The 26,144-nt window shown below is 51.2% G+C and overlaps 1 protein-coding gene across 1 annotated transcript in view; it reads right to left on the bottom strand.

Moving 5' to 3' along the window:
* Window positions 1–6,314: 6,314 nt before the first annotated feature.
* FAM69C (family with sequence similarity 69, member C) overlaps window positions 6,315–26,144 on the bottom strand; it is a 41,581-nt gene continuing 21,751 nt past the window's right edge. The window contains exons 3-6 of the mRNA XM_006897252.1: window positions 26,054–26,143; window positions 14,712–15,365; window positions 10,958–11,122; window positions 6,315–6,530 (exon numbers count right to left, since the gene is read on the bottom strand). Of these exons, the coding sequence (XP_006897314.1) occupies window positions 6,315–6,530; window positions 10,958–11,122; window positions 14,712–15,365; window positions 26,054–26,143 (1,125 nt within the window). The remainder of the gene's footprint in view (window positions 6,531–10,957; window positions 11,123–14,711; window positions 15,366–26,053; window position 26,144) is intronic.

Genomic DNA, 26,144 nt, shown 5'->3' with positions numbered 1-26,144 from the left:
GAAGAGGAATCGATGCTTTTGAGCTGGAGGGCTGGCAAAGGATACTGAATACATTGTGGACTGCCATAAGAATGACGGCATCAATCTTAAAAGACGCACTGTTGCTAAATAGCTAGAATAATTGCTTCTCTCTCCAAAGCCAGCACAGCCCACCGTTTCCACAGAGAGACAAGCCTTCTGGCTGGATGTTACCTCCAAATGTCTGTCTTGTTCTAATTTCCAAACTCAGCCATTTGGGCATATTATGGAGGACCAGGATGCATTGACTACGTACTTGAGAATCTCAGCCCTTTGTGTTCCAAGTGACATCCACGTGGGAATTTACCATAAGCCACAGGGATCCTTGGAAGCAGAATCGGGAACAGCTGTCTTCTGAACCCTGAAAATTCATTGCACCATTGGCCTCGAGGAAAGGCGTCTCAAGCACAGTCCCCGTCAGCTGTCCAAGTCACCACGTGGCTTCCTGTTCTCCAGCAAGCCTTCCCCACCGTGGCCCCACTGGGAGGGCCTTGCAAGCCCAGAAAGCTTTGGGGATCAGAGTCATAAGGAGAAGTCCAAGAAGGGGAGCGTGGCCAAGGTGCAGATGTGCTGTGTACAGTTCCAAGACTGCTTCACACCAGCAACTCTGGACCTGGAGAAATAGTGTTAGTCCTAGTTCTGGTCCACACGGTTCTAGCAGATCACTGCGATACAGCCTCGGCTCAGGGCTTGAGAGCAAGTAGATTTTCTCAAGTTTCTTTAAGAAAGAAAATCAAAAGACAAAGCAAAATGAAAAATGCTCGAGTTCCCACACACCCTCTTGGTGGCTGTCTTCACAGATTTTACAAACCCTTTTTCTTTTCCTGCTGTGTCTAGTTTTTCTACAAATGTATTCCAAGAAGCTTGAGAAGAGCCTTCGGAAACCCAGTATCCTGGGTCAATTACACCACAAGCACAACCGGAAACTTCCCCCACTACAGCAGAAAGAGAAATGGATGTTAAAGACACATCCTTTCCCTCTAGTTATACTTAGGAACATCGCTTGTTATGTGACCTTGTTATCTATCTTTCTTTAAAAAGAGACGTTTACTTTAGAAGACTGCTAAATGTAAAAGGGGGGGGGGAAGCACTGTCAGAAGTTAAAGAAAATTCCACAAGGTCAACAAATTAGGGTAAATGGTGCCCTGAATTTTGAGGCATTTCAACAATGAGCAGAATGTTCAAAATGTGGGATTTTTCTCAGACTGTGGACCTATTGTGGAAGCAGTGTTTGTAAAGGTCACCTTCTAACCTTCATGAACAAAGTTCTAAGTTCCAGAAATCATGAAACCAAACCCCTTACATGTCAACAAACACCGCAGTGCCAACGATGACGTTCAAGGAGAGGTAACACGTCCTCAGAACCAGAGAACAGAGTGGCTTTGCTTCCCACCAGGCAGAACAGTCCCAAACTGGGGGTCTGAACAAAAATAACCTTGACTTTTATAGACTTGGATTTTTTTCCCCCAAGGCCTTAGCTCATAATCTCATTAAACTTGATGGTCCAAAATAAGTTTCCCTGGGAAAGTTGGAAAGCTAACTCTGAAAACTTTGAAAACAAGTTTAAAAATGCATATTATTGTTAATTTAATTGCTAAAAATGATTATTACAAAAAGTCAGAAATATGAAATATAGAAGAATTCCGTTTTTAAAAGTTAATATCCAAATGGGGACTGGAGAGGTGGAAAAACCCCAATGGCAGAAACCATTATGTGCGTACTGCTATTCAGAAGGCTGGCAGTTCAAATCCACCTGCAGCTCTGTGGGCTGGGCAGTCTTTCCTGTAAGGACCGAAGTCATGAGTTAGAATCCATGCAGAGATTCTAGGGGCAGGTCCAGGGTTCCTGCTGAGAGGCTCTCAGGCTCTACAACATGATGGTTGCATTCTGCAGACTCTAACTCAACATGCTTTACTGGGATTAGTGGATACTTGGAAGGGGGAAGGAAGGGACAAGTGCAACGGAGACTCAAAGAGACAAGGTGACAAAAGACGTGGATCAACCGTAATTCATTCTATAACATACAATGTACAGAAATTAGTATTTAAAATGTAATGTACCCAAACCATCAAAGTATTCTCTTATTAACTAAAAAGGTCACCTTTTATCCACAGTAATTTTCAACAATGATAAAGTGGGGAAAGTGACAATCCCTCCTTCACCATCTCTCAAGTCCTACCTAGCCCCTTGGGAATAGCTCTGTTTAATGGAGGCTCTTGGACTTCTGCTTGGTCCTGACCAGAGTTCTCTGCATGTCAACCAAGCTTTGACAAAAGGTGGCATGGAAAGAGAACCATGAGCTGAAATTACTCTAACTTAATTGTCCAAATGACTTTTCCCAACTACAAAACAAAGGCACTCTTGGGTGGTAGCACTGAGGGATGCAAAGAGCCATCACGGGCTGCACTTCCAAAACAGATGAGGACCAAGTGACAGCCTCTCTCTGAGGGAGATACTCAAGGAGGCTCTAGGCAGAGCAAGAGGGGCATGCAGGACGCTTGGGAAAGATAAACTTGGACTTCAACCCAGAACAGTGCTGTAATAAGTTGATTAGCAGAAGGAAGAAAGGTGGAAGAATAAAAGTATTTCTGTGTTCACTACATAAAAATGATCAAAAAGCTTTCATTTTTCTTAAAGGTGTGCCTTTTACCCATTGATACTGTGTTTTATACAATAATTTATATACACTGTTTTTATGTATCACTTATACAATCAATTCCTTCAAGTCCCCATTGCACTCTGCCTTTTCTTCACCCACGTTTGCCCACTAGTCTCTGCCACCCCAGTGACTGCCCCCTTTCTTCTGCCTGCCTTCTCCCTCCCCTTCTGATCTCTTATGCATCTTATGTTCCCATTTGTTAATCATAACAACCGAGTTGTCCTTAGCTTGATTCGCCCCAGTTGAGCCTCCCTGACCCAGCCTTTCACAGTGTCCACTCTCCGTGCACTAATGGAGATAGTCACACCTCTGTTACAGCAGCGCTGTTCACAAGCAAGAAAATGGAGACGGCCCAAATGCTCAGCAACAAATGGATAGAGAAACTGTGGTCCATCCACACAGTAGAATACGACACATCACTAAAGAACAACAAACACTACACAACGTGCCAGAGTCTAGAGGGCATTATACTGAAATAATTCAGTCACAGAAGGACAAATACTGTGTAAGACTGCAGCTGTGAAACAGGAGGGTAACCGGAGGGTGCGAGGGAGAAAAGAAAGAGAACGTACAGGCAACAAACACTGTAAAGATGCACTTTATAGGAAAAAGTGGCTAAGTACCTCCAGAGGGTTAAAGGACTGTAGAGCCCCAGCCCACAATGTTTCATGCGGGCTCAGCAGGGGCCTTTCTGTTCATAAAAGGGTCTTGTCAACCCCTAGCCCCTCAGGAAAGGCAGCAACCCACCACCTCTGCAGAAAGGGCCCAGCTCACAAGGCAGGCAGGGGTCACTCTACTGCAGGGAGCTCTTTAAAGTGCTAAAGATCAGGGACACCACTTTAAAGACGTAGGCATGCCTGGCCCAAGCTTTTGTATCTTCAATTGGTTCATATACATATGAAAACTGGACAAGGAATAAGGGATCCAAAGAATTAATGCTTTGAACTGTAGTTGTGTTGGAGAAGAGTAGGGAATATCCCATGAACCACTGTTGCTGTTGTTAGGTGCCATCAAGTCGAGTATGACCCTATACACAAAAGATCTGAACCCTGTCCTGTCCTGCGCCATCCTCACACTTCCTGACACACAAGAGCCCATTGCAGTAGTCACCATGTCAGACCATCTGGTTGAAGGTCTTCCTCTCCTTCGCTGACCCTCCGCCCTTCCCAACATTCATGTCCCTCTCCAAGGAACAGCACCTTCTAGCAATATGTCCAATGTATGTGAGTGAGGCAAAGCCTCACTATTCTTGCCTCCCAAGAGCACTCTGGCTGCACCCTCTCCAAGACATATATCTATTTGTTTTCTTGGCTGTTCAGGGGATATTCAGTGATCTTCTCCAACAGCACAGCTCAAAGGCACTAATTCTTTTTCTGTCATCTTCATTCACAGTCCAGGTCTTGGATGCATAGCTAGTTAATTGGAAAGACCATGACCTGAATCAGACACACCTTAGTCCTCAAACTGATGTCTGATGTCACTATTTCTAAATAACTTGGAAAGGTCCCTCACTGCAGATTTCCCCATTGCAATGTTTCTCCTGCTCATACCAAAGGTGTTAATTGTGGATCCAAGCAAGACGAAGCTGTTGACAGTTTCAATCTCCTCTCCATCCATATGACACCACCTGCTGGGTCAATGGTTAAGAATTTGGTTTCTTGACATTGAGACACAATCCATACTGAAGGCTACATTCCTTCATCTTCTGCAACAAGTGCTTCAAATCCCCCTTACTTTCAGCAAGTAAAGTGTCATCTGCATAATGCAGGTTATTGATGAGTCTCCTTCCAATCCTGATGCCACATTCCTCTGCAAAGAGTCCAGCTTCTCGGATAATTTCCTATGAACCATAAAAAGAACAAATGTGCTGAGAGAAAGTGCAGCCTGGGTGCTCCTTATAGGCGAGGATGGTGAGACTTCTCACACACTGTGGGCATGTTGTTAGGAAGGGTCAGTCCTTAGAAAATGACATCATGCTTGAAAAGTAAAGGGTCAGCAACAGGAAGGAAGATTTAACGAGATGGAGTGACCCAGTGGTTTAAGTTCAACGAGCTTAAGTACAACAGAGACTGTGGGTGACACAGGATGGGCAGGGTCTCGCTCGGCTGTGCATGCAGTTATTGTGGGTACAGGCTAACTTGATGCGGCTCAACAGAAGTCTGAAGCCAAACATCATCGAGAATGTAAGTTCCCTTCATTCTTGTCTCTAATGGGGTGCAGCGAGGGACAGAGACAGTTTATAACTTGTCCACCTTCCAAAATCTAGCACCCACGTGTCCTGATCTGTGAACCAACATAATTCCCCTCAACGGTCCTTTTTCTCCATTCTGTCCCTGTGATGTCATTTCTATAAAGCAGCACCTATGGGAGTCTGTTTGAGCACCCCAGTTTATAGGGTGTTGAGTAAGAACTCACGTTTTCTAGAGGGTTCACCTTGTGTGCCTTCTCCCCAAGAACTGACAGAGAGCGAGGGCTGCTGTAGGCTCCCTGTGAGAGGTGCAGATGCTGGAGCTCTCAGAGAACTCCTCCAAGGAGATGACCCACAGAAGTGGACCTGCAAGTCTTGGATGGGTCCTTGTCCACATGCAGAAGGTCCTGATGAGGTCAGCCAAAACCCCAACCCAACCCAAACCCACGGCCATCACATCAGTGCAGACTCCCGGAGACCCACCACCAGGTTTTCAAAGCTGTACAGCTTTATGAGAGGAGACTGCCTGTCTTCCTTCCACAGAGCAGTGTTGGATTTGAACCATTAACTTTTTGACTGGAAGCCCAACATGGAACCCACCATGTCACCAGTACCCCAAGGTCAACACTTGTTTAACCTTCCGGAAGCCAACAGCTGGATGTTAAGAGAACGTACCCGCTGCTTCACGGGCGGTGCCGGAAGCTGTGACATGCTCGCTAGCAGCAGCCACGCTCTCCGTGATTCCTTCCAAAGAGAAAGGCTTGACGCCGTCATCACACAGACTACTTCCAGGAAGACGCAACTTGGCTTTTATTGTAGTAAGTTTCCAAAAGAACCCCGACTCTGCTAGCCAGCCAAGACATCCCAGATCACACATTGGGGAGGCCACAACCCCAGCCCTGTCACTTATGCCACCCATGCCCTTGTGACGTGGTGAGACACACACACGTGTCCACACTGACATGCACACTCACCCACACTCGTCATGTGCACACATCGCTCATACCCACCTCCCTCATATCCATGCACATACGCGCACACTCCCACACTCAAGCACACTCCTCTATGTGCACTCACGCCCGTGCTCCTGTCCGCTCACTGATGCCCACAGGTGCCCTCACACACGTGCACACTGACACGCATCCACAGTTTGTAACTTGGGGAGGATTCACAGTGGAGACAGCTGATGGCCTCACGTTCTCCAAGTGGCCACATGCTCCGGTTCAGGTGGTTCCCTGATGGCTGTCCTTCCCTTCTGCTTAGGCAGGAGGTGGGTCTGCGGCCGCACGCAGGGGCAGCTCGAGTGGACAGTGCCACTGCGCCGTTTCCCACCTCGGGAGACTGGAAGGCATGGTAGAGATCCCCCGTCGGCAGGGCGGAAAGTCCTGTCTCTCGAGCGATTGGGTCCCCATCACTTCTGGTCATGGCATGAGCGTGAGGCCAGGACGGTTACAGTCGGGCGGCCCGCAGTTCCCTCAGTGCGGCCTGCAGCAGGCTCCGGAGCTTCCAGAAGATACGAGGGGCTGTTGTCTGGGGTACAGCGGGGCCCCGGGGGTCTGCACACTGCTTCACCACCTCCTGTAACTGCCGCCGCAGTGGGAAGGAGACGCCAGAGCCCTCGAGAAGTGAGGAGAACAAATGACGAAGGATCTTGTCACAGATGACCTGAGGGACAGAGAGGGGCGGGTGATCCGGGGCAGGGGCCAGCCCACCCAGGCCCAGGCGGACCCTGGCGCCTTTCATGTTTTATGTCTTTTTTTGTGGAGAATTTGAGAATATAAACTACGGAGTATGCACCAATTCTAAGTGCACAACCCACTGACATTCCTTCAGTGGTGCTGTGGGCCTCAGCCGCCTCTCCTGAGCCAACATGAACTCTCATGAGCATAAACTCCCTGCCCCTAAGCTCCCTGTCAATTCTCTCCAGTTGTCGTCAGCTGATCCCACACGGATAGATCATAAAAGACAATACCTAAGGCAGACATTCTACCGTTTGGCTTTAAAACTTCCAGGAATAATTTTGGTTTATCTCAGGATAAGAAGAGCTCCAGGGTTTCGTCCAGCCTCCATGGACCCAGGGTATCTGATTCCATGACAATTTGAAATTCCATTTTCTATTTCCCCCCTTTTATCAGGATTCTTTTATAGTGTCTTTGAAATGTTCCTGGTACCTGCTCGTAGCAGACCTGGTTCCTCAGGAAGATTGTCATGGAGAATGAGGACTTTAAACAGTGTCCATGACCCCCAACGCCACACAGTGTGCTCTGAGAGGAGCAGAGCCCTGCAGACCTCGGTCTTTGATAACAGTATTACGGAAAACTTTGAAATAGAATCACAAAGAACAAAACAATACACAGACATGAAACGGGCAAATGCTATCAGGAAAATGGTGCCGATTGACTTGCTGGATGCAAGGTTGCCACAAATGCTCAATTTATTTTTTTTAAAAGTATTTACAAAGCACCATAAAGCAAACTGGAATCAACAGGGTGTGCCTGCTTTCCAGAGGAAGAAAGCCCGCGTGTGAGGCAGGAGATGGATGACCCCCAGTCTCGGAGCAGAAACAGAGGTCGAGGTGAGGCTCCCAGGACGACTGAGCAGAACAGAGCAGGAGGCAGTCAGTGCTGGGTCGGGCAGGGACCACCCGCCTTCCTCCTCCACCCACACTGAGCCCACCTCCCATCCCTACATTGGCCGGTAACAAGGCTAACCACCCAGGTCCTGCAGCCAAACAGTGGGTGTGAGAGAGAAAGCTGCACGCCACGGTGAGTTATGACCCTCGCACCATGAGAAAAGGGCAAGTCGGAGGACAAGGCTCCTTTGTTTTACTTTTGAAGCAGAAAGAAACTACGGCACTCCTCTCATCTTTCATTCAAGTAGGCCACGGAGTTCAGGGGTGCTGTGCTCTCTTTAGATTTCTGGTTTAAAAATATCACTTCTCTCAAAGCCTTTATAGCTGCCCCCCATTGGGAGAACAGGGCTAGGAGGGAAATCCTGAATTGACTCTATTAAAATGCACCACACTTTCCTTCACACTAATTGAAAAAGTGCCTCAGCTTCCAGGGCTACTGTTTCACAGAGGATTGAGTTAACGCCCATTTCCCATCAAACCTGTTTGAAAGCAGGGATTCTTCTAGAAACAAATTATTCTGCTCCCTTTTTGAGCAGTTGGTACATTTTCATTTAAGTGCAAAATTTAAAATATCCCCAAGACAATCAGCCACTCAGCCCCCTTCCCATCCTCTAGGCAGCATCCCACAGTCTTCTAGGAGTCTGTGCCTAGATGTGTGGGTCCCTCCTTCTCCTTCCAACAAACAGAAGTAATGTGCATTCTCTGTGACTCGGTCCCCTTCTCACTCAGCTGTGTGTCACTGAGGTCATTTTGATGAAATGACTGCAGAGTTCATTCATTTCAAGCAGAGAAAGCCTGAGAATAACAAGTCGAGGTTCATATTAGGCTGTGAAACCCCCACGCTCTTGGCTGTTATCCTGGGATTTCCCCACACCTCTGAGCAACCTGTGTCTTGCAAAGGGCTTCTAAGCAGCCGGAGGGAGGGCGGGCTGCCAGGCTGGGGACGACTGTCTTTTGTCCACAGGAAGCATTTTTCCTTTTATTCCTATAAGGCGCCAGGTTGGTTAGCACTGGTTCTTTGGATTTTACAGGCAACTTACAACATACCACAGATACCGCTCCAGATCAATCTTAAAGGATGTTATATCATTGCAAAGAGGACTGGGGTGGGGGAGGTAAGTAATTGTGCAACAGTGAATAAATACTAAAAAAAAAAAAAGTGAACTGGGGGAGGGGTGAGGGAGAGCCAGGGGGTAAAATGTGCAATAATGAATGAATGAAAATCTAACTTCTCTGTAAGTGTTCATTAAAATCACAATTAAAACTTTAAAGAGAAAAGAAAAAGCTGTTCCATTTGGTTTAGGGCTGGTTAAATATGCTGTATCCCATCCTGTTTTGTTGGGGTTTTCCCCCAAGAAATGAACAGGCCTTTATTGCCTGGTCTGAAAGGGATGCCAAGTAAGCACTAGGGGAGATGGTCAAAATGGCCCTAGGGCAGTTAAGGGCTGTTTCCTTTTATAGGGTTTTAGGATGGATGAGGGAAGAACTTGAACTTGGGACTGTTGATTAAGTTGGGTTTGGGCTTTTGTGATCAGGCCGAGAGTCTTATCAGGAGCCACTGTCTGGTCTGGTCTTTTGATCTGGCCACCTTAGATGTAATCAGATTTCTCAAGGAGTGATCAGACCTGAGGGCGACTGCCACTTTCTTCCTCTACCTGCACGCCTGCATGGAGCCCCACGCACCCCTAATTGTTTTCTATTGGATCAGAGCTGCTGGCAGCCTAGAGGTAAGGAGCTGAGCTGCCAGCTTGAAGGCATGCAGTTCGAATCCATCAGCTGCTCCATGGGAGAAAGATGGGCAGTCTCCTCTCAAGTGGCTTACTGCCTCGGGAAGCCTGCTGTGGGGGTCAGCTATGAGTTGGGTTTGAGTCAATGGCACACAGCAACTCCCCCTGCTGGTAGTGATGTGGGTATTTGCTGACCTTTGCCCTGGAGAATAACCCCATGAGGAACAGTTTACCTGTACAATATCTCCGTTTTGCAAATCTTAAAAGTCCACCCATTGACTAAATGCTTAGAAATGCAGTGCTTGGGTTGGAGCCTGATCTGTATATATTTTGGGGGGGTTTAAATAATTTTTTTATATCGGTTTGAAAACAAAATTTGTATACATTATGTTTCATATGATCATTCCCATTCACTGTGTTTTATAAAATGAATCCCCATTGATCGTTGTCCACCATTTGTCTGCCTTTTCAGGTCCCCCCGGATCTTGCCTAATTCCTTTACCCCCTTGCTGTACCCACCAAACTCTGCAACCTCAAGATTCACCCCCTCCTCACCCTCAGCACTCCTCCTCCCTCCCCTTCCCCTTTTGGACTTGTGTACACATCTTACTAGTAATCTAAACAGTGAAGATCTTAGGCAGCATTTGTCCTTATGAGACTGAGCGAGTTCACTCAACATAATGCTCTCCAGACTCTCCCATGTTACACTGTATTTTGATAATTGTGTTGCCATGTAAACTTCATGAAAGCTGAGACCCCTTCACACACCCACAGCATTCTCCCAGAGCACCGGTGGGTCCTACTCATTTGGAGTTGTGACATAAATGCCCCAAGTGGGTGGCCTTCCAGGACAGGAATGCATGGTCTCACAGCTCAGGATGCTGGGAGCCCAAATCGAGGTGCTGGCTCAGGGGAAGGGCCCCCCTTGTCGGAAGACCTGGCCTCCTTGGCATCTGTATTCTGCCTTTTTTAAGGTGTCAGGTTTAAGACCAACTCTGCACTAGGTCACTTCCTCAGCACCAACCAGAACACCCCTAATTCCAGACAAGACCATAAAATCCATCTAAAGTCAGACTCTGGGTTTTCTATCTAAAATGAGACTCCTATTTTTGGCAACTTGTGGGTGAAATGGTTTAGTGTCCATTTTTCTAATTACCAGTGAGGCCAAGAGCTATCAGTATGGAGTTCTGGGGTCTTTGTGCTGACAGCAAGGTCATTAGTTCAAACCCACCAGCCACGCTGAGGGACAGAGATGAGTGGCCTCTTCCCTTAAAGATTTCCACCTTGGGAACCTGAAAGAGGGTCGTCATGCATCAGAGCCAGGCACACGGAGATCGATCTGAAAAGTCTAAAAGCCTATTAAAGGCAATGGTGTTATGAAAATGTTTAAGATACTGCAAGAATGGCCAACGTGTGACACTGAGACAGCAAGTATCTGTGGCTGCTGGGAAAATGACACCAGTACGCTTGCTGGAAGCAGGGTGCCAAAGACCAGCAATCTGTCAGAAATGCAGAATTTGAGGGGTGCAATAAAGTGAGAGTACTCACCCCATCTGTGGTGCTCTATGCTGATACCAAGAAATAAACATGTTTCTCTACTGAGCAGATGGAAGCTAGGAGCCAGGACACAGTATCAAAGGGGTATGGATGTGCTGAAGGGCAGAGCCAGCCCCCCAGATTCCCTCCCCCCGTCCGCCCATCTGTCCGTGGGGCACGGGGTGGGGATCGCTCACCTGCAGATTGCTGTTGACTCGCTGGGCTCCACACCTGTTGGTTCGCAAATCACACTTTGAAAAACAGTCAAAGAAATTGCAGTCTTCATCTCCGGTGCAATTCTGCTCCAGGATTTCCCTCATTTTAGGTTCAAAAAAGGCCATGTCCACGTCAATCGCCACTACCTGTAATTAAAACAGCACATGGCTATGACCCTCAAAATGACGGCCTGACACACAACTGTAACAAGGGGCTCAGGTGTGTCGGAGGTGCTGGGGATGGCACAGGACAAGCAGGGTTTAGGTCCCCAGAGGGCTGCTACGCGTCACAGTCCATTTCATGGCACCACAGCACGGCCCTCCCTGGAACATTGGGAACCAGCTCAGCACCTTTCGGCTGCAGCTGCACTTGTTGCTAGATCACAATTATACAGCTCTGCTCCTTGGTTAAGTGCGTGGCTTCTAACTAAAGGGTCAGTGGTTCGAAACCACCCAGAAGCTCTAAGGAAGGAAAAACCTGACAGTCTGTTCCAGAGAGATGGCAGCCGATAGGCCTTCCTCCTCTAACGGACTCCACGTCCTCAGCCCAGCTCTGCTCGCTGGGGAGGAGCCCACACCAGTCTGACATGAGCGGGCTCTGCCCCAGCATGTGTCAGCCTCATCTCGTCCTCCAGCAGTGGTCATCATGGGTTCTAGTCCCACCTTTCCCCTGCAGAAGTCACTCTTTCAAGACTAGAGTCAGGAACTAGAATTATCATTTTTCATCTGTAAGAATTTTCTCTGCTTTAAAAGCAGAATTTCTAAAAATGGCACTCCCTCCATCCCTTTATCCCTTCGAAGATCAGAATTATAAAAATGTGGGATGCATGTCATTGCTTCTGAACACGTAAAGCCGGAAAGGCAGCTACGATTCAGGGCAGGTCTGAGAGTGTAAAGATGAAATAGGGTGGGCGAGCCAGGGGTACTGGGGATACAGGGAGCTCTGTGGCTGCTACTGGAGCCCGCTGATGGGAACCCAGGGCAGGGATGGAGAAAGTTCTCAAACCAAGATCGCCCCTGACCTCACGCCTACAGTCTCAAAATCCCCCATTGCCCTCCCATCTGAACCGACTCAGAGCTAAGCCTCCAGTGGGTTTTCAGAGGCTGTAAATCGCCTGGGAGGAGAATGTGCATCCTTCTCCCACGGAGGCGTCGGTGCAGGCGAACCACCAGAGGCACTGCCTTGGGGTCAGGAGCACAGCCCGCTGGGATGAAGCCATCAGAGCACCAGACGCCACCTCAGCATGGGAACCTGGCGAACCCACGCAATTACAGATGCATCTTCTGGCTTCAAACCAAACAGACTTCAACAACAGAGAAACCATCATTTCTAAATTATGCAGCCTGCTCGCCACCTGGAGGAGGGGGGAAGAAGAGTGAAAACCTGGAGTGGGCCCAAACCTTGCAGTTCGTAGCTCGGAGGAATTACTGAGCGAGGCAGGTTTGACAGGCCTACGGCCCCTGGAAAGCCTTCACAGGTCAGCACCTCCGGGCAGCTCCTGCCTCCCCCGGGAGCCAAGCAGAAAGGGGTCTTTGTCCAGGCATCCTGCAGTGGTGGGGGGCAGCTCCCTGGGTTGGGTTTTGTTTTACGCTCCAGATCGATGCTGGAAGGCACCAAAGTTTCTCAGGGATTATCGGGGAGGGAAAGAGGTTATGTAAAAACATATGAGAAGGAAAATCAAAGGCTGCAGTGGAAGTGGAGATCACGCTGCTTAAAGGTTGTATCTAATTACAAACCGAGGCACGGCAAGCTGAATTCAGCGTTTTAATCGATCTTTCTTACCTCCTGATTAGGACAAAATCAAAAGGGCAGCTCACCATTTACCCTGGTGAGGACTCTGCTGCAGGAGGTGAGCCTGCCATCCTTCTCATTCCGTGAGGCCCCCACACGCTCCTTTCTGCAGATCCTGGCACTCTCTCGGCCCCCTTGGTACAATTTCACTCTGCACGACCACATGTTCTCATTCCTGCCCGTTTTTTCCTCATCTCCCAAGAAGAGCAAGATCTCCGGTTTCAGTGTGAGGCAGAGCGAAGTAGCTGTGTTAGGATCTAATCCTGTTAGAATGTTGCTGTTGTTGTGAGTCACTGAGCAGTAGCCAACACAAAACTGACCCTCCAGCTGGTTTCCAGAAGCAGGGTATCTCAGGGAAGAGACTGCCCGTCCTCCTGTGGAGCAGCCCTTGGGTTCAAACTGTACCTTAGTGTTGGCAGCGTGGTTCCTGACTCCTAAGTCCCCAGAGCTCCCTCCTGCAACAAACTCCTCTGTGGTGTGTCTAAGGGAACATGGCGGCGGCGCGAGGAGTGAGCCTTGACTCACAGCACACGCATGACCGATCCTGTGCCCCCACAGCCTCTGCTGTGCTCGAGACCTCTGCTGTGGAGGGTGTGTTGGTGCACCTCGCTGTGGGGCTTCCTCCCCTTCCTCAACCCTCTGCTTTAGCCAGCACCATGTCTTGGGAAGTCCTTCTGCAGGAAGCTGAGTAGTTCACATCGTCTTCTGCGTCATTATCTGTCCTGGGATCTAGGAGACTCAATCGTCTTCCACAAAAAATGAGAGGGACGGAGAGGAGACGAGGAGACACCTCCTTGTCTCTAGCTTCCAAGGCTCCAGCATGTTTTGAGACTGCACTGGGTGGCTGAACTGTGAGGAGACAGCATTGCTCTGTGACCCAGCACTGTCACCAGCAGGGACAGGAGGCCTCTGTCCAGGTGCTGAGCCCTGAGCCCGAGAGCTTCCTTCTACCCCTGGTGCCACCCCTGCTCCTGGGGCACCGTGAGATGCAGCTATGGTGAAGCTTGACCAGAGAGGAAGCTGCACCGATGCCAACCTTGTTTTCTCAACCACAGGCAGGTCCTGAGCCCACAGGAAGGTTGAGGCTGGCAGGGAGAGAGCCAGCTATCTGTCCAGTCATGACTTTAGGACTGTCATTCATCTTGTGAACACGCTGAAGCTGGACAATGACGAAGGTAGGCTGAGAGCAGACTGAGGCCAGATGTGGTGACAGTGACTGTGGAACACACCATGGACCTCCAGAAAACAAACAAGTCTTCCAGGGACTTGCAGCCAAATGACTTCTTAGACATGAGGAGATGAGACATTATCTAATGGGCTTCGAAAGAGCTGAGGGGGATCCAGGCCCTGGAGAAGGGCCTTCTGCCTGGAAAAGTGGGTCAGTGAAGGAGACAAACGACAGGGGCTGCAGCTGGCACTCAGACATTCCGTGGTTGTGAGGATGAGAGCTCTGTCAGCCACGTGGCTGCTGTGGGTCGGAGCTGGCCTGCCGCACAGAACTATGCTTTCAAAGGGCCTTGCTGGGTTTGGGACCAGAGCCAGGCAGCGCCTGGCGTTTCAGCTCTGGCTGCTGTAAGCTCTGCGTCACCATGAAGAGATGCACAGTAGTCTGGTGACAGCTCGGTGACAGCGTCTGCACGGCCATCCATCAGAGTTCACCTGTCCCTCCAGAGGCCACAAACCGGAAGGGACAGGCGTTCACCCTTCCGAGAAAGAAGCGCTGGGACGGGCGCAGGTGACCTTAGCGGAGTCTGGACAGCAGGCGTGCAGGTGATCTTAGCGGGGTCTGGACGGCAGGGGCGGAGTGACCTTAGTGGGGTCTGGATGACGGGTGCAGGTGACCTTAGCAGGGACAACAGGGCCCCCTGAAGCCCAGCACACCAGCTCGTCCGCACCTTGTGCCCCCACCCCTGGCGTCTCCACCCCCTCCCCGGCCCCACTCACCGTCAGGTCGCTCCTGATGGCGAAGTTCTCCGGCTTGACGTCGCAAAGGTGCAGGCGGTGGGCGAAGTCCTGCTCGAAGTGCTGCACCATGTCCAGGAAGCCAAGCGCCACGCTGGCCGCCCCTGCCCGGGCCCCACGTGCGCCCAGCGGGAAGAGCGCGCGCAGCTGCGCACTGCCGGCCGCCAGGCGCTCCACCGCGTAGAAATGGCCACACGAGCCCAGCACGGGCGGCACGTGGCTGCTCAGGCCGCGCAGCAGGCTCAGCTGGAGGAACTCGTCCTGCTGCAGCAGCGCCCACAGGCTGGCCACCTGCCCGCGCCAGCCGGGGCCCCGGCGTCCCGGCCACAGGCGACCCAGGCTGCTGTTGGCCAGCTCCAGGCCCAGCGCGCTCTTGACCTCGCCAGCCAGCAGCAGCAGCAGCTCGGCTTCGGGCACGGCCTGGTCCTCGTCGGCCGCCTGCGGCAGGCCCGGCGGCTGGAAGCTGGAGAAGGCCTCCTCCTTGGACTTGAGGATGACCGGCCGGCCGCGCCAGTCCGCCTGCAGCACCTTCTTCCCGCGCTCGTGGTACAGGCAGCGCCGGTACACCAGCTGGCCGGCCACGCACAGGTCCTCGCAGAGGTCGCCCACCAGCGCGCCGCCCTCATAGTCCTGGCACTGTGAGGAGGAGGAGGGGGGGACAGTGTCACTGCGGCCACACGGCCCTTTGTTCCCTCTTTGTCCCAGAGTCATGCAGATGCTGCCCCTTCAGTGCCTAAAGCATCTTGTTATTAAAGGGGCTGCCCCCTCCTAACGCATCGATAGCTGCCCCGAATTTAAAAGCTTCCAGTTCACCAACTAAAACACGGAGGTATGAAAACGCACAGGAGAATGGCTCCAAAAGAAAGCAGCTCAACATTTAACTGCTGGGCTAGTGGCAAGAAGCTGCGCCGTAATTGAAAAGGCACGCGGTTCAAGGCCACCAGCTAGAGCAGAATGGGCGAACTGCCTGTGCGATGAACTGGTGGAGGGCCAGCTGGGGGTCAGTTTCCACCCTAAGGTACAACAGCAAACCCAGCAGAAACCAACTCCAAATGTTACATTAAAAAACAGGCAGCCCCGCTCTGCACCACCTCCTCTCTAGTCTCCCGAGAAGTAAGGAAAACAAAACAGGTGGGGACAATACAGACAAGGGGAGGAAGAAACAGGAATTTCTTGGGCCAAGGTCTTGTGTGACCAGCGAGATGCCAGATGGAGCTCTGAGGCACACGTGCACCCTATTAACGAACCCCCAACACCCAACACCTGAGCGTCCTTTACAAAGGTATCCAGTGCTGGGGAAGAGTTACAAGAACTCAGGACTGCTGTTCGGGATGATGGAGCTCACTCTCCGTGGGCAAAGGCACAACTTAACTCCTTAAGCCTTCATTTAAACACCCCTCAAGATTGGAAAAATATGGAAAGGGCCCGATCCTTTATTAACCATCGGGGGAGGTTTTGCTTGTATTTTCCCAAAGAACGAACCACATCGTGTGTGGGTCCCTGCGCTGTCATGTCCGATTCCAGACCGCCTACAGAGAAGATGCATCAATTGAACAACCACGACAAAAAGATGAGACAGAGGAAAAGGAAGCCAGAGCCCCAGATGCCACAGACACCTGGGATGTGCTGAAGGCACTCAACTTTAACCTGGAAGTGGTACACCCAGTGGTCCTGTGTCTATAAGACTGCTAATTGCTGCTTTAACCATCAATAGCACCACAGCAGGAGAAGCTAATCAGGTTTTGTAAACTCTTGTTTCATTGTTTCATCACCCGCACTTCCTATATTAGTCTTCTGCAATAGGCCCTGCAATCTTATATTCGTCACTTTTCTCGCTATCCTCTGTTTGTCTCTTAATTAATCTTAATAAAACTACCACCATATATATTAAATCTAAAAAAAAAAGAACAACCCAACAAAACAAACAACAAGCAGCCATTGCCCCCCTCCCAACTGCTGTCGGGTTGGTTCCCGGGTTTAGCGACCCAGGAGGGCAAGAGCACTACTTCTCCAGAGGGTTTCTGAGGCCGTCACCTCAGCTTCAGCTTTCTCCCCTTGAACAGACTGGAAGCTTTTACTTAAGTGGCGGCTAGGGTGGCGGAGTGGGAAGGAGTGATGATGCCCCCCGAAGGGCACTGGTTATTGAATGATATTCTGGGCCACGTGTCCTCACTATGTGAATCTGAGTGTACCTTCTTGATGGCCACTTACTAACAACAAAAGAATATAGAACTTAGTCACAAAATATTCCTCCAGTGCCTGGCTGTGTAAATAGCCCCAGCATCCGGAAAGCTCAGGAAAAGTCTTCGCACCTCATTTGGGCAGCAGAGCCTGCCCTGACCTCCTAAGGGGCAGGCCGCCACCTGAGAGGCTCGGCAGCTGTTTTCGGTCCTTGCACCTGGCTTAGCATGCATTTGCACACACTCTGGGGCAGAATCAATCCTGCACATCACAGGAGCTGCCAGGGTGCCCTGTGCGCATCCTGCAAAGCCCAAGATCATGGCTCACAGTAGCTTCTAACTTCCCACTGTCTGTGTTCAAAGGGCCCTGGCCCCAGACTCTTTCATCCTCGTAGGCTATGAGGCTATGTAAATCCTGTCGGCTAACTGCTCAGAGCCCTGGGGCACAGCGGGCTGCTAACTGCAATGTCCGTAGTTCAAATCCACCAGTCTCTCCAGGGGAGAAGGCTCAGGCAGTCTGCTCCTGTGAAGAGTTAAACCTAGGAAGCCCCTCGGAACAGTTCCACTCTATCCTGTTAGGTCAACACAAGTCAAAATTGACTCACTGGTGTTTTGGGAGGCTTAAATTTGTTGAAGTAACAAGTCCTGATGCGTTGTAGATAAGTACTCCATGCTGACTGAGGTACAGCTACGGGAAAGGGCCTGGGCATCAGGAACTTACACTCACTGGCATTCAATAAGTACTACTCAGTGGTCTACAGGAAAGGGCCTGGCCACCTGAGAACTACCACTCACTGCCTCCACAGGAAAGGGCCGGGCTATCTGCTCCCTTAAGAATTTTCTGATTTGAGTAAAAATTCACAAAGCAGATTGGTTTTCCATTCAATCATTCATACACATTTGGTTTGTAACATTAGTTACAATACCCACAATGTCACACTCTTTCCACTCCTTCCCTGAAATTCTTATCTCCATTAATCCTTCTGCTCACATAGAGATTGTGGCCCAGAAGCCCCAGGAGGCACTCCTGTTCTGTCTACAAAGCTTCTGTGTCAACAGCTCCAGCAATGAGTCAAAACCCTCAGCACCAAACACCCCCTGCAACCAGTCTCCAGGCCCCGATTGTCCAGGGCTGACCCTCCAGCAGTGTGTGGCACCAAGGCCAGTCATCTGATCTGACCTGCTGGGGTTTGCAGGGGGAGGGGCAGCAAGCACCCCTCTTCTGCTGCTTTAGCTTTTTGTCGGGCAGACTGCATGGCAGAGTGTTGCCCTTCAGGACACAGTGAGGGAGTGATATCGATCTGCAGAAACAGTCCTGAATGTGATCCCAGAGTTGGAAAAGCCACCCTGTTCGCCCAGGGCTGGGTTTTGTCTCTGAAAAACAAAGGGCCCTAGCGAAGCTGTCCTGATGTACACCCAGACAGCCCTCTCACACACCGAGTTGTGTTATGCGTGCAGGTCATTGGGGAATTTCACCAAATGTGATCTGGGTAAAGCTCATTCTTCCGTGTTTACTCCTGGGAGCTCTTTCCGAGACGAGGCCACAGAGGGAGCACTGGAAGGAACGGGACTCTTGGGGTCAGTGGCTCTCTTAACTTCTAACTGCTTCCATACTCCCCTCCCTGGCCCCATTTGTAAGAAAACAGTCACTGGTTTCAGCTCCCAGACACCCTTCAGGAGATCTTGGGAGGTGAAGTGCAGGTTCAAGCCCAGTGACTGACTGAGCCAGGAGCATCCAGGAAAAAAATGTCAGGAAGAGAGAATTTGGGTGCTTAGTTTACTTGCAGAGGTTTTTTGGTTTGTTTTTCTTCCCTCTTATCTGATATTGTACAAACTCATATCTCTCTAATAAACCTGATAAGAAATGCAGTATTTATAAAAACTTCCTGACAAAGCCAAAAAGCCCTGTACAATATCCAGAACAGCTTGATTCACTCCCGTGCACATTTTTTGTAGTGTTAGCACATTTGTACTTTAACCCCAAGTGCCGGCATAAAGCATGCAGAGCAGCGTGGGTGCTGATGGAGGGGATCCCAGGGAAAGCGGCCCCCAGCTTGGAGGGGTTGGGGGAGCCCTGCCCCATGGCTAGGGGAACAGATAGAGGCTCACAGGTCAGACTCCATGGGGTGCCATGGCGGACTCCAGCTGCCTGTGAAAACTGGCCCACCGTCCTTTTAGGGAGCTCTTGTGGTTTCCTGGTAAGAAGCTGCACTGCAATCCCAAAGGCACCCAGTTCTGATCCACCAGCTGCTGGGCAGGAGAAGGATGGGCGATCTCCCCACACGATTTGCTGTCTCTGAAAAGCCTCCGGAGGGTCAGCTCTCGGTTGGCTCTGATCCAACTGCACACGACAACAATCATTCTTCTCATCTGGGCCATGATGAGCCCTTGCCACGAAAAACCCGTGGGTTCCAAGCCAGCTCTGGTCACCAGGGTTGGGAAGGTCATAGACAAGGACTCTGGGCTTCAGCTACACCTCAAAAAAGAAGCCAAAGCAACTATCGTCGGGACCACTCTGTCTTCTGAGGCCCCTGTGTGCTGCGGCAGAACCTGCGCCTCACGTCCCCAGCGGCCGGCCTCTCTGACCAGCATCTCGACACGTCCTCAGTGGCCGGCCTCTCTGACCAGCACCTCCACACATCCTCAGTGCATGACCCTGCGGACCAGCACGCTTTCCCCTGAAGCATTTCTGGGTGAAGCAGGTCACCTTTTTGTTAGTGCATCAGTTAAAATGCCAAAGTCAGACCTCCTAAAAGTGAAGCGCTCATGCTCATCCAAAGGCTTCACCAAAAGAGCAAAACAACATCATCAATAGCAAAAACGCCACAGATGGGGGAGGGGAAGTGATAATATCTGGCAAGGGTCTAATTTCTTTTTTTTTTAAATTTTTTTTTTATTTTATTTTTGTGTGTGTGTACCGTCAAATCAGATCTGACTGGTACAGGAGGAGATTGTCCCTCCTTCCCCGGCAGAGCATCTGGTGGAAGGGATCTAATTTCTAAAATATATGTGAACAACTCAACCAAAAGACACAAACAATGCAATAAAAAGATGGACAAAGGACATCAACAGATACTTCACTAAAGAAGAAATTCAGACAGCAACAAATTTTAAAAAATGCTTATGGTTATTAGCTATCAAAGAGAAGCAAATTTTTAAAAATAAAAATAAAGATATGCGAATCAAAAACAAGGAACTAACATCTCAATCCTTTTAAAAAATGACATTGGTTAAAACCATGGAAAACAGTAAGTGCTAGAGAGGTTATGGGGAGAATCTAACTCTTACACACTGATGGTACTCGTCACGGAGATGGCATCATCTCAGAAATGGCCTTCCACTGGGTACCTTGCATTGCGTGAAAGGAGATTAACTATCTCTCTCCCACAGAGCAGCTGATGGATTTGAACTGTCAGCAGGGTACAACTACCGCGTAAAAAGGTGTGGCACTCAGAGAGCTAGAAACACCGCATGACCCACCAACCCCCTCCCAGGAGTGTGTCCTAGAGAAAGAAGAGCAGTGACGTGAGTACACTTATGCTCATCGTGTTCACTGCAGTGGAGTCTGTGGAAAAAAGACGGGCAATCTCCTCCCGTGCCGTTCCCAGCTTCTCCAAATCTCCCAGAGCTGCAAGTCAGTTCAGACTTGACGGCAGTGAGATGAGGAGGTATAGATTCTGAAGCTAGGCACTACCTTTGTCTATGTTTAAATTTATGTCCATTTCACATGGCTGGAATCCTGTTGGAATTCAGAGAAAAGTGAGTACTCTTTCCCAGAAAGATTTCCAGCCTTGAAACCTGACAGAGGTTCCCTGAGTCAGACTGACCCTCAGGCAGTAGGTTTGGTCTGGGGAAAGGTAACATTCACTCCAACTCCTCTTTTCTGAAGTCTAACACCGCTGTTTTTTCTGTGCCTGGGGAAGTCCCTGCTGCTAGCAGGACATGGTCTATTTCTACACTCAAATGTGCACATGTATACACCCCACAGGGATCAACCCTAAAATAAGCTGAAAGCCCAGCTGGTGGCGAGTCGCGTGCCTAAAACCAGCGAATGTCAGGCGGGTGGAATGTGGGTCCTGTATTTCTTGTCTCCTTTGTCCATGGTGCCCACACCGGGCAGGAAGAGCTCTGTCTCCATGCAGCTTCACTCAGCATTCTCTCAGTTCTGACCTGCTCCTGGTTCCCAACAAAAACCACGCCGGACCATGCGGTCCAGGAGCCTGGTGGCAGGCTCAGGCCTGGCGTCTCTTGGTTTCTAAGGAGCGTAATGTCACCGCTCACTCAAAGGCGGCCCCTCTGGGACGGATGAGCAATCTTCTGCAATGCCATCTACAGCCTTGGAAAACTGGCCAGAGCATCAGCTCCAGACCATGCCGGTGCGGCTACGATGAAAGAGTGAGTGGCCGTCCTAGTTGAAGAAGTTTTCGGCTACTAACTGAAAGGTCACCAGTTTGAACCCACCTCTGCAAGGAACGAAGAAGGGCAGTCGGCTTCCACGATCTGCAGCCTTGTAAACTCTGTGGGCACTTCCAGTCTACCTGGTCCACGCACGGCGTGGCTGTGATTCAAAGTGGACTGGTCGGCAGTACCTTTGGGGTTTGAAGAATGGAGTCAGCCACACTGGTACTTCATCACTGCCAATCACTCGGCCAGATGACCCTCCGTAGCTCTGGACAGCTTGCAGGTGGTGCCGCAGGAGCAAAGACACCCACTCGGGGGCAGTCACACTTTTGGGGTGTGTGGCTCAAAGGCTGGCATCCTATTCAGGCTGCGGTGATGTCTAGCCGAGCAGAGAAGAGCAAGTCTATTAAAACGAGCCCCTAATGTGACCACTGAATTAAAGCACATTAAAACTTGACTAGCTGAAGGAGTCTCAGAGTTCAAACCTATCAGCAAAAGGAAGATAGACTGACTCCTCCATAAAGATTTCCAGCCTCGGAGACCTGACGGAGGGTCTCCAGGAGTCACAGTCAGTATGGTGACTGTTGGTTTGGTCTTTCTGTTTGTGTTTTAGCCCAAGGCTCTGGTGCACAGCGGTTAGCGCTCTGCTGCTAACACAACAGCCAGCCGTTCAAACCCATCCAAGTGCTCTGTAGGAGGACCTGGTGTCCTGCTCCTTCTGCAGAAGGACTGGGCACTTCTGTTCACCTCTGCAGGCCGCTGAGGGGCAGGGCCGGCCTGACCACAACAGCGGTCAAAGGCAGGAGCGTTTGGCCTCTTTCCTCCAGCCCCGAGCGCCACAGCAGAGCAGTGCTGAAGGGTTTCCGACCACTGGCTTTGTTCTTTTTTTTCCCTGGAGTAGACCACCAGGCCTTTTTCTCGGTGGATTTGAACCTCCAAACTCAGCAGCCGAGCTCCAGAGCAACGTACCTGATCCAGGGTCTGTGACGTAGGTATAGAACACAGGAACCTTTCTGAGATGCTTTGAAAATATGACACCACAGGCAAGAAGAGAGCAGTTACAGTGGCATTGTCACCACTGTCACAACACAAGACATCACGAAGGCTGAGTGGAAAGCCAACTTGCTCTGTGAATTCTCACTCAAGCCACAACGTGAATATGAAATAAATGAAGAGAAAGCAAGACGCCCCAGGAGGGTCACACAGCCCGAGTCGTCTTTTCGTGGGTTGTCAGGTGCCATTGCATCTCCCAGCAACCCGCCCCCAGCAGGATGAAGGCTGCCGGGTGCTGTGCCCATCGCTGCGGCTGTGGGACTGTCATCTCAATGGCTTGTCCTCATGGAGTGATGTCAGAGGGAGGAGCAGTGACAAAGGTTCTCTCGTGGTTGACTCCTGGCTCCACAGCGAGCTGACCTTGTGAACCAGGCCTGGTAGCTTCCGCTTTCTGGGGCTCGGCCTCCCCATCTGTAAAGTAGGGACATGTTCAAGCTTGTGACGTGGAGGAAATGAAATGCTAAGTGGGACAGACAGCCCACCAAACGCAGCAAGCCTCATCTTTGTTCCTGTGTGGGCTTGGCCGTGAACTTGAAGTCCAGCCACAATGGATCGGCCAGTGGCCGTTCCCAGGAATGCCAGGCTTCAGACACCATGCAGCCTAGTTGGAGAGCATGCACACGGATTCCTACTCACAGCAGGTGCTGAAAAGCTGTGGAGACAGAGCTGTGCTCTCCGTCCAGAAAATGCCAGAGCTTTTAAGAAAAAAACCCAGGGATCCCTGGGACTTTGCAGCCATCCATTGCTGGGACCCTTGGTCTGTGGCAACGGGAGGCCCAGGACCTCCAATGCCCAGCCCCCTGCCCTCGCCTAAGCCTGACCACATGACTGCCCTGCATTATTCCACAGGTCTGCCTTGGCAGGCCACCAATGCCACCTGCTGTGCTGGCAGCCCTGGGAACAGCAGCAGACGTGGCCCCCAAGGCGACTCGTCACAGCTCTGCCAGGGAGTGAAAGCTAATGAGAGTAGGGGCCCATGCGAAGAATAGTGGCCCCTTCCAATGGCAGGATGAAAGCCAGGCAGGGCTGCAGACAAGAAGCTGGGACAGAGGCTCCATTCAGCCCAGCCGAAGGACAGTGCCAGCCTCTGCTGCCATGGCCTGGGCTCTCCTCAGAGTGAACCTGCGCTCGCCCTGAGCCTCCAGGCTGAACCAGCCGTGTGCTGTGTGGGTCTTACAGGGACATACTCATAGGAACAGGAGTCAGGATGTGATGGTAGACAGGGGACAGATGGGATAGGGAGGGGCTCTCGGGTGGGTCTGCTCACCTGAGACAGCACCTGTCACCTTGAGGACAGCAGGTACAGTCCAGAAAGTGGGTCTTCACAACCAGAAGGATACAAGACCTCCAGAGGCCTCACTTCCCTCTCCAGTTTCTTGGAAGATGAAGGTAGACCTGCGATGCAGCCTGAAAGGCTATGCTTTGGTGGGTCCAAGCAGCTCAGCGATCACTTCAGTTATCAATCACCAATGATAAATCGCCAAACGTACTGCCACAGGTCAACTCTGACCACAGGGACCATATAGGACAGGGCTGCGGCCTCTACATTGGGGTCTTGACTCAGCATTTGAATATACTACGAACTGCCAGAAAAACAGACTAATCTGACTAAAGGGAGTACAGTCAGAGGCGAGGATGGTGAGACCTTGTCCCATATCTGGGGCATGTTGTCAGAAGGAAGCCGTCTCTGGAGAGGGACGTAATGCTTAGAGAAGCAGAGTGTCAGTGAAAGAGAAGAGGCTCTTGGCAAGTTGGTTGACAGTGCAGCAATGGGCATCAGCACAGCAGAGCTTGTGAAGATGGCACAGGAGTGGGCAGTGTTTGGTTCTGTTGTCTGTGGAGCCGGTGTGAGGACCTTGGACAGCATCCAGCAACAGCAATCGTACAGAAACAGACTGCTGTATCTTCTCCCTGGGAAGCAGCTGGTGACTTAGAACCTGGAGACATTGGGGTACTAGCTGAGTGCTTTAACTACTAAGTTGCTCAATGTCATTGCCATCGAATCAAAACTCCTCACAATTGACCCTCCAGGGGGTCTGCAGAGGCTGAGACCTGTAGGAGGAGACTGCCCATCTTCTCCCCAGGACCTAATGGACTCGGACTACCAGAGGGCACGGACTGCAGGTTACCACACAATCCTCTACACTAACCCTGTCACCGGAGCTCCCCATGACATGCAGGAGCTCCACAATTAATCATCACCACCAAAAAAGTAGGGACACCTTTTTATCAGTGAAAGACATTTTTAGATGGATTATTGAGAAAATCATGAGCTCTTACACCCCGGCTAGTCTGTGGGGAACTTTGCTGCTCCCTGGAAGAGAGGTGGACACTCTCCTCCCAGGGGACTGCTTGTTGCTAAGTACCCTGGAGTCCAACTGACCTACAGCTGAACCTCCAGCAGGTTTTCAGACACAGTTAATTGGCTGTCCTTCTTCTGCAGGACAGCTGGTGGATTCGAACTGCATGCCTGCAGGGGTGCATGCAGCACGGCTTCTTCCCACCAGGCCATCAGAATTTCACAGCCTCAGAAACCACTGGACGGACTATCAGCTGAGTCTGTTCCAAGTCCAGGCACCGGGCTGTTGTGTTTGCTTGTTTTGACCCCCCACCCCCACCCTGTGTAATAGGGAAGCAGGGGAGGGAACGGAACGGTGCTCCGCCATTCCCAGTGCTCGCTCATCAGATCCAATTCCTGAAGAAGGCTTGTTCTAGCTTGTAAGTTGCGCTCACTCTTGGATTGAGTGTTTCCTTTGCATCTTCCAGAGAAGAGTTAACTATTTCCTTTAGAGCTTTGAGTCCAGGCTCCTAGCGCACCACGCCAAGCCCACCCTCACACACTGGCCCCAAGTGTTTCCTGGAGGTCACCTTTCAAACCCAGTGCCTGGATGGTCACTACACCTGGAACTGACTGGCGGCTTCCATCTGTGTGACCTCAGGTGTGGCCGCCTTTACCCAAGATGACCACACGTGCAGACTGAGACAGGGTGGATGTGGAATCAGCTAAAGTTATGTCTGGTGGCCACTGAGGCCAGTCCCTGCATCCAGGTGTCCTTCTCCCTAATCGCCCTCCCCACCTGGACCCTCCAGCGGAGGCTCCTCGCAGTCCTGGGTCGGGACCCGCAGGAGGGCACGCGGGCTGTGCAGTCTGTGGTCCCCAACCCGCGCCCGAGCCCCTTCCTCCGGAGCTGCGCTTTGGTCTCGTCACTCAGCAGGGTCTCTGTGGCCTGGAGGCTAGATGGAGAGGGAACTGCAGCCTGGGCTGGCGTCACGCAGCAGAGGGACCAAGGGCCACAAAGGTCGGGGCGTGGCACCCCGCTGCGGCTCATGAGCGCCCCGCCCCGCCCCAGTTTGGGGCGCTAATCCAGGACCTCTCTAAAGGGCGCGCGAACAGGAACAGCCCAGAGCCCGACACCCACAAACTTTAGTCAGAGGACCAGCCCCGCAGTGCGAGCCAAGGAAACTGTCTCAGGACAAAAGATCAGGAAATGGGGAGAGTCCCCCCACCCCGAGACCATAGGGACACCCTGCCGGGTCCCCGCTCTAGAGAATGTGTCGCCCAGGCCGAAATCTAGCGCGGTCCGGCACACCCGGGGCACCCCAGTCCCTGAGGCTGCGGCACTGGCTGGTGGGCGCGAGGCCCGGGTGGGGTGCGCGCGCCGGTGCTCCGGGGTGACCGCGGGAACCTACCAGCGCGTCCAGGATGCGCCGGCTCCTCTGGTCGCTGCAGCGCTCGGGGAGGCCGTGCGGGCGCGCGCGGAGCAGCAGCGTGGCCGCCAGC

Source organism: Elephantulus edwardii, unplaced genomic scaffold (assembly GCF_000299155.1).
Source record: "Elephantulus edwardii isolate Elephantulus edwardi_28Jun2011 unplaced genomic scaffold, EleEdw1.0 scaffold00207, whole genome shotgun sequence".
Lineage (NCBI taxonomy): Eukaryota > Metazoa > Chordata > Mammalia > Macroscelidea > Macroscelididae > Elephantulus > Elephantulus edwardii.
The sequence above is the reverse complement of the archived record's forward strand: the minus strand, read 5'-3'. Positions and strand labels throughout refer to the sequence as shown.